The sequence below is a fragment of the Macaca thibetana genome, chromosome 14, assembly GCF_024542745.1.
Source record: "Macaca thibetana thibetana isolate TM-01 chromosome 14, ASM2454274v1, whole genome shotgun sequence".
Taxonomy (NCBI): Eukaryota; Metazoa; Chordata; class Mammalia; order Primates; family Cercopithecidae; genus Macaca; species Macaca thibetana.
The window spans coordinates 81651581-81660550 of NC_065591.1; the positions used below are offsets into that span (position 1 = coordinate 81651581).

The window sequence follows — 8970 nt, forward strand, 5'->3', positions numbered from 1 at the left end:
GCCGGCTGCGGGAGGCGTGGGCGGGGGTCCAGGGCACCTTCAGGGAGAGCCAGTCGCGTGCGCCAAGCTCCCTACTTCTCGCTTCTGCGTCCCCAGAGAAGCCCTGTCTCTACCTGATATAGCTGGCCTAGACATATGCAGATTTATTAATTGTGGAAGAAAGAATTATACCTTTCAGGTAAAATGGCTACATAAAATAATTAGTTGCTGTTTTTGAGACAAATTCTCACTCTGTCACCCAGGCTGGAGTGCAATAGCACAATCAGAACTCACTGCAGTCTTACACTCCTGGACTCAAGCAATCCTACCAACTCAGCCTCCTGAGTAGCTGGAACAACAGGTACACACCACCATGCGAGGCTAATTTTCTTTTTCTTTTTTGGTAGAGATAAGGTCTTACTATGTTGCCCAGGCTGATCTCAAACTTCTGGCCTCAAGTGATTTTTCTGCCTTGGCCTTCCAAAGCACTGGGATTATAAGTATGGCCACTGTCACCAGCCTTATATCAATTTTTTTTTTTTAAATACAGATAGCTTCCCAACTAAAAATATTTTATTAGACTTCGCTTAAGTCAGCAAAGCAGTGTCATTACTGACCCAGTCTTCCCTTATTTTTAGCTTATGTGCAATAACAAAATTACCTTTATTTTTAAATTTGTTTTATTTTATATTTTCAAGGTATACAATATGTTGTTTTGAGATACATATACATAATGAAATGATTACTATAATGAAGAAAATTAACAAATATATCATATCACTTATCTGTGCTTGTTTTTTATGATAAGAACATCAAAAATCTAGTCCCTCAGAATGTTTCCCCAAAACAATACAAGATTATCGAATATACCTACAGGTTGTACATCAGATTCATTTATTCTACATTACTGTGCCTTTACAACTTTTGTCCTTCGTTTACCTAATTTCTTCCCATCAATGTAAGCACCTTTCTTAATGTATTGAACTTTTAAAAATAGATTTCAAATATGAGTGGGGCCATGAAGTATTTTGCTCTGTGTGTCTGTCTTATTTCACTGGAGAAAACTGCCATTTACATGTCTCCTAAATTTAGTACAGAAATAGAGTGCTAGTCAAGAATATGTCTGTTTTGTTAGATTATTTTTTCCAAGTTATCCTCTTTATCAATTTTTTTTGTACTATAAAAGAGTCAAAATTCTTGTATTAAAAATGTCTGTACCCAGGCTGTTGATAGATAAATTTTTTTTTTTTTTTTTTTTGAGACCGTGTCTTTCTCTGTGGCCCAGGCTGGAGTGCAGTGATGTGATCTCTTTATATTGAGTGAAACAATAAGAGAACATTTCTGATAAGTATTTTCAAAATTTGGAGAATCATTCTTATCTAAATCATTCATTTAAGGGACTAAAATACAAGTAAGATGTTTCTTGCCACATAACCTTCAGCTAGCCAGGCTCTGAAAAGGACAACACTGGACACTTTGACAGTCGTAAAAAGCAGCGTTTACTCACTCTGGAATACTAAGAACTGATGATAACCTTAAGCAGCACCTTATCTCTTTGGTTGAGGTTCTGCTTTGTTTCATTGAACAAATCTCTTGGGTTATTTTCTGTTGTGCTAATCATTAATTTGTTTTCTGAATCAAATGATGAGAATAAATATTGTTCTGAATGTAAACAGCATTACCAGATATATCCTACAACTTGGTGTGCCATCTGCCTAATTTTGAACCTATAGGATGGGAATCAAAGCATTGTGAAAAACACCAGGTGATTTCCTTATAGCCAAATACTCTTGTCCCTCCTGCTTTTCTTTTGGCTTTCCTGCTGCATGGGTCATGGCAATAAATGGAAGTTTTCTGCACACAGAGAAAAAATTCACTTGTTGAAGATGTTAGTCTTCTTCTTGACCAACTCCTATATTGGTACAAACATGTGAGAGCAAAGCACCTTCTGAATCATGTCAAATTTATGGTCTTTGTTAAAGCAGGTAAGCTGGTGCCTTAGGAGACGTAGCTATCACATTCTACTATAGAATTTTCCATTCTGTATCATCTGGATTCTTATTTAAAATTTAAACTAATGTTGTTCTTCCTACTGCATAAGAATGTTTACACCACTTTATGCTTAGTAAGTGATTAAAAGTATATGTCAGTTAAAATCAGGACAGTCTCCTTTATTCTAAGTCCTGTTCCTGTTCTCCATCATCTTACATAGGAACCTTCCTCTTTCAATGGTTTATATTATAAAACCTAATTGAAGTAAACCCTATAAAACTTATGCTACAATTATTTTAAACCCTAACATAACAGTATTATCTTTGATATGAATCTGAAAATCAATTTATTTCTTATCTTTTGATAGATATTCATTAGTATGTTCTATCCTATTTTGTTACTTATATTTTGGAAAAGTTTCTTAATGTTAGAATAGTATTACATAACTCCTCTACTTATCCATTTATTCATTTTATTTATTGTGTAATCTATTCTAAAAATTGCACTGGATAATGGTAATATATTAGCAAAGAAGACAAATAGTGCCATTACCCCCTTGGAATTTTCAATCTGGTAGTAATAAGAATAAGAGTTTTCTGAATATTATAATCTGATATAATATACTCAGAGAAGATGTAATAGCAGAACAACCCAGCACTGAGAAACTGTTGTATGAGCTGAAATGTGATTAATAACTAGGATGTTGAGAAATAGTAAAGTCTGTGAGGTCAACTTAACTTGGTCAGACTTAAAAAGAAAATAAGCACTCTTCTTTATATATATAAAGATACATAAGATATCCACCACTTCATTTTTCTACCCCACCCTGCTTTAAATATACAAGTAAGACAAATGGTTTACAGTATGTACAAACTAAAAACATAATCGCTGAAAAAGAAATCTGATTTAAAAAGAACTTATATTGTATGATTTTATTTACCTGAATGCAAAAACATAAAAAGTAGATTAAGTGTTATGAAGGCATGGGGGAGGGTGAATGGAGAATAAATGTTAATGGGTATTGGGATATTTCTGGAAGTGATAAAAGTGCCCAGGCATTAGAAAGTTCTGATGGCTGCACAAGTGTAATATACTAAATTCTCTGAATTAAATACATTAGAACATGACTTTCAGGGTAAGTGAATGAATCTCAACAAAACTGTACAAGAAAAGCCATTATTGATGTTCCAGTAAAGATTTCACAATAACTTATTATTTACAATAACTTAATTAACAAATGTACACATTCAAGGTGTTTATCCCATGTATAACCATAAATTAATTATATTCCATGAACTTACAATGAGCTCACAGGCTCCACACATCAGGTCTCAGCACATTATTTGCATCATATATGGGGGGGTCACAATAAATCATCATGAAACCAACTTTTCATGTACAACCAAAGCAAAAGAAAGGCCTCAGAGGGGAAGAGAAGTAGGAAGGAGGAAAACCATAGATAAGAGAACCTTTAGAAACATCAAAAAAACTCACAGATCCATTATCATAATCCAGAAACACCCCAACCCGACCCAGAGGCCTTTGCACATGCTGAATTAAAGGTGGAGAGTTGGTGGAGAGACTATAGTGATTGCTTTTCTTTGAGGAAATTAACAAAAATATTTCATCAGAATCAAGAACGATATTGGTATCTGCTGTCCAGGAATCTCGACAGACTCCCAGAATCCAGGTGGAGGAGTGGGTCACATCTACTTCCCAGTAATGCCTGCCAGAAGTGAACACTTGTGCTCCCCACACAGCAAAGCTCTCCACTCCCTGGGGATCCATGGGTGCGCTGCCATGGTCGTCTCCGAATATCACACGTCTCACATCCTCAGAAAGGCTTATATAGCAAGGAGTCATTTCCGTACTCAGAGCATTATCCACTGACAAGGAAAAATATTATATTAGTGAGTGCTATGAGGGACAGAGGCTCTGTGGCCCAATTATTCACTTCAGTTGCTTTTCTTCCAAGAAAATACAGAAAAGAGGAAGCCAAGAGAGTTCAGCACCATGCATCCATGAAGATGAAATGTCATTACAACTCTACAGCACATACAATTATATATTATTCCTTAAATAATAGAGAAAAAATGTGACCATATCACTGGGCGAAGTAATGATTAAATGTCTACCTCTGTACAGTTTCTTTCAGGACTTATCTAAAATTTTTTTTTCTTTAATAGAAAATCTTCTTGTATTATTTGTGTTTAAGATCATCAACAGGTAGACATCACTTTCCCGTGATGTGAGTATTTATTGGAATGTAAGTTATGCCTGTTATAGTCTCAAACCTCTAAACTTTGGTAGAAATTGACACATGTAAAGTTTATAAGTTTCTGAAAGGAATACTCTGGCTTTACAATATCTCTTTAGCTCCTGATTCAATCTACTCTGCGTTCCTGCCCTCTGGTACCTAGACATGCCTTCTTGAGTGGAGCTAACATGCTTAGGCCATGTTCACAGATCTCTCCCCTTTCAGTTGTTACATATCTGATGGCATTAAAATTGTCCTGATTATGGATATTTTAGTCTTTTTTGTATCAAAATGCTCTGATTTTGTAAATAATAAAGGTTACTTGTAGAATGCATGTAAATGCACATAGAATAGAGCCAATTAAAAACCATTATGCCAAATCTAACCCTCAAAATTGAATTAAATTGAATAAACACAAAATACTGATGCCACCGTGACAACTAGTGTCCTCATAACTACATGATCTGAATATTCTTTATCCTCTTATTCTGAAGACAAAGTATGTACATTGCTTTACATTTTCATCAAACTCTAACTCAGGAAATTGAGTTTTGATCTTTGTAGTATTACTATGCAGGTGGAGAAGATGCACATGTTTTGGAAAACTATGTATTACCTACATATCAAAAATTATAAAACATAAATGGGAAAAGCCACCACCAAGGGATCCAATAAGGAAATGATTTGAGGCTGGACTGCCAAGCAGCTGGCTCTTACCTCTGAAGTTGTTGAGCATGTCTAGGACTCCAGTTATGCGCCATGAAGTGAGCTCCGGGTTCACTGGCTGGGTCTTTTGCATCTGTGCCAAATCAGCCCTGCAAAAAAATGGTCTCAGTTATATTTCCAGGCCCAGAGCTAATCACACAGTCATACAAAGATATCATATTTTCATCTAAGATGTTTCCTCAGAATTCTGCCAGTTTTGGTTAACTGCATGTGCATTTTATTCCACACTCTAGGGGCCATACAAATGTTACTTTTTCTGAATTTTCTTGCATAAAAACCCAATTTCCCCAGATATGTTGTTTTCAGACATTACACAACTTCTAAACTCATTAAAAGACATTGCATCCCTCTGCCTATTACACCCCGAGGGTATGCAAAAATCCTGGAAATATTTCAGAGAGCAAAAATCTCAGACAAAAGTCTTTGGGACCTCAGCCTGTACCTGTCACTAACACTAGTCAGCGTCTAACATAGAATATGCACTGAGACAAAAAGCTTTAATCTTTTGAGCAAAACAAAGGAGTCTAATTCCAGCCTGAGAACACTGATGCTGAGGGTCCTAAGGCAACCATTTTCCTGTGGTCTTTCCTAGAACTGGGTATATTGTGATGGAGCAAGTCCTGGTCATTGATGCTTCTAGGAACAAAACCTTCCTCCTCAGCCCACCCAGAGGGAATCTCTCTCCTCCTTCTGTCTTTTTTTTTTTAACCTCCCACCCTCTACAGTAGAAGACAACACTATGATTCTGCAGAGTAATGTTGTATTAAGATCTGTGGGGTGAGGCTGGTAAGGATGGATGGACTGGGAAGAACAAACTTCAGAATGGCAAACTGTTTTTACATATATTTGAATTCATACAAATTTTAAGATGAAAACTTTCCAGACCTAAGAGAAGAAGACCTCAGGCCCTCTTTTGAAACAAAAATGGAAATAGCCACTCAGAATGATATTAGTACCTCAAAATGTATACATCCCCTTCATTCACAAGAGAATGAACTTTTCAGAAATAGCATTTTTTTTTAGTGTGAACTCACCTTGCCGATACATTTCTCATATCCTGCAAAAAAATAAAAGATAATGTTAATTGTGAGAGATTTTTCCTTCTGCATCTTTTCTCATACTCTTGTTTCTTTCTGTTTTACTGTTTTAAAAATGTCAATCTTTTTATTCCCCTCTAAGGAATCATTCTAGGCTACGTTAATAACAGAACCTCAACTAAATATGAAAAGCTTCATCAGTGGGCATGAAGAAGAAAGGAGCTGAGCAAGAGATGGTAGAGTAAAGCAAAGATATCTAGGTTTCCAGTGTCATTAATTTCCTAATCATATTTCCAAGGAAAGGTCTGACCACATATGACAACTATTAAAACAAAACAGAACCATATGAGAAACGGAGTACACGGACATTGATGAGCAACTTTTACAAACCTCGACCAGACAAGGGGAAAACCCTCAACATCTTCAGCAAATCACTGTTGTATGGGACATCAGAGAGTGAGGAGGAACTAGGGCATATAAATGGAGTATTACTAACCTTCCCCTAGCCTCAAGTTCTAATGATTTTAGATGATCTCACTGTGTGGATAGTACTCCAAATTATATTGAAGAGAATTTTGTTATATGTGATCTGCGAAAATGGTAAAAATTTCCCAAAGATTACCAAAGTATGCAGTAATAAGTGACTGGACAAATGTAATGTAATGGTGGGAGTCAGACAGCATGTGTCACTTAGCTTAGAGCAGTGACATATGCAGGTGACATGTACATGTCCTGGCAGCAATGTCCAGCAAGGGTTTCCTGTCTCTGAGGATGGACCCTCCCTCCTCACCTGGAGCAGCTCCACGTCAGGCATGTGGCACGTCTCCCACAGCACTCTGTACATGTCTTTCATCCTTTCTAAATGTTGGGTCATTCTCACTTGACTGTCTTGTAGTTGTTGGAAAAGCTCTTTTGTTTCTCTTTCCAGTGCCTGCAGATGCAGTTGCTCCTCCTCATCGAGAAATATATGCATCTTTTGATATTGAATAGTGATTATCACCTTCCTTAATGAGACATAGTCCTGCAGAGATGTTTGGTTAAAAGAATTACATGTTCTCACTCTCAATAGAAAACTTCAAATAATTATATGCTGGGTGTAATCAAACAATTTGTAAACTTTCTGCTTCACTCTTGCAAAGAGTCTTGAATATTTGGTGTTGTTTTCTGTCCATCTTTTTCAATATTCCTATTCTCTCTCCGCTTTTAAATCAAAACTTATATAAAGACTTCTGGTTTCTGTCACTGTGATGCTTCTTTACAGTTCTTACTGAGTCCATTATTTCCTCTGTTTATTTCTCTTTTAGGATTTTTCCATATGTGATTCGCCTAAATGTTAAAGAACATTTAGCCATACAACATATTATGCTTTTTTTCTTTTTTACTTTTACTATATTTTAACTCTATATACTCTTCTATTTCTGTCCTCTTCCTCACACCCAGTCTTAGTGAAATGTTGTCTCATCTGCAGTGTCTGAAAAGGTTTATGCCAAACTTCAAATTTGACTACAATACATATCATGCCATTTATCCAGTATACTAGAATTAATTTGGCTAGCTTGTGTGGGCTGCTCTCTTTGTGATTCCTATTATATCAATTGAAATCACTACATTTACTTGTGATGAAATCACTATCTTTTAACTGGTAGTTGGAATTTAGCTAAAAAGTATAAGCCAACATTATGTTTATTTGCATAAAAATAAAGGAAATACTTTCATTCTTACCACTAACGAACGAAATTTGCTAGTTTCCTGATTTAGATTATTTTGTGTCTCTTGATTGGTTTTCCATATATAGTCCATTTCTTTTGTAAGTTTCTCCTGCAAAAGAAGCAAGAAGCTTAGCAATAATGAAGACAGTATACTAGATTTCATTCCCTTATCAATTAAATAAAAAGGCTGTAATTGAAAGAAACATAAATTCAAGTTAGAGTGGAGTGGTCAGATTTTACCATGTTAAACAAATTTGGTTCTAATAATTTAGATTTGAAAAGTCATAGAAATATAATAGAGAGTTTTAAGGGACCCTTCAGATAATATCATCAATTTTCTGAGAAACTGGCTTTTATATAACATGACTTTGAAAAGTGTTCTTGGTGCTGGTCACCTGTTCCACAGCTCCATTCTATACGTTCGAACAATGTTTCTAAAGAAACCTCCCTTAGTGAATTGTCAACACAGCTATGATTAGAGTGCCAAATTAGTCAGCAACATTGAAAGGATACATTTATGTGTTATGATTGACATGGAATAATCACCACCTCCACCATCTGCATTCTCATCACCATCATTGTCATAGGCCCTCATCATTCTTATTTGGGATTATATACATATCAAACTGCCTTAGAGGCATCACATACCTTGCATTCCTCAGCAGCCCATCCTATTGGACTGTGGCTGTGAGCCATGTGCTCTGGTGACTCAGAGCAGGGCCCACAGTGCAATTGCTTGTCAACCTCACAGAAGAGCTCCTTAGTCTCCTCATGGAGCACACAGATATTGTGTGAGTTGTTGATGTTCTGAGGTGTGGTCTGTCTGGCTAGGGAAGCCAGCTTTTTGAGTGTAACATTGGTGTTGAAGTCGGGCTTCGCTGAGATTTCTCTGCACTCACGGCAGCGCACTGGTGCTCTGCTTTCTTCCCAGCAGAGGCAGAGGCAGGGCCTGCAAAAGCTGTGCCCACAGTCAATGGTGACCGGGTCTATGAAGTAGTTCATGCAAATAGAGCAAATGAGCTCATTCCGGAAGGCTTGCAGGGTGTCTGAATCCATATCTCTGAAAATGAAGAAAAAGGTGAGAATTTCTTTTTCTTATTTTTATTTGCCCTGATGAAAAGGAAAAAAAGGCCAGTGGACAATTTTCCTTGTCTACTTGAGCTCTGTCCAATATGTCTAATAAGTTTGCTCCAGTACAAACTGAGACATAGTAAATGCAAACATGCTGGATTTATAAAGTTTTCCCTCAATAGCCATTGAAGATTGGGTC

General features: G+C 36.5%; 1 protein-coding gene across 1 annotated transcript; it reads right to left on the bottom strand.

The window, feature by feature from the left end:
* Positions 1–3363: 3363 nt before the first annotated feature.
* LOC126934754 (tripartite motif-containing protein 64C-like) lies at positions 3364–8756 on the bottom strand. The gene is made up of 6 exons (XM_050755549.1): positions 8349–8756; positions 7714–7809; positions 6782–7012; positions 5989–6011; positions 4946–5043; positions 3364–3857 (listed from the first exon to the last, which is right to left on the bottom strand). The coding sequence occupies exons 1-6, from the start codon at positions 8754–8756 to the stop codon at positions 3364–3366; spliced, it is 1350 nt and encodes a 449-aa protein (XP_050611506.1).
* Positions 8757–8970: the final 214 nt, after the last annotated feature.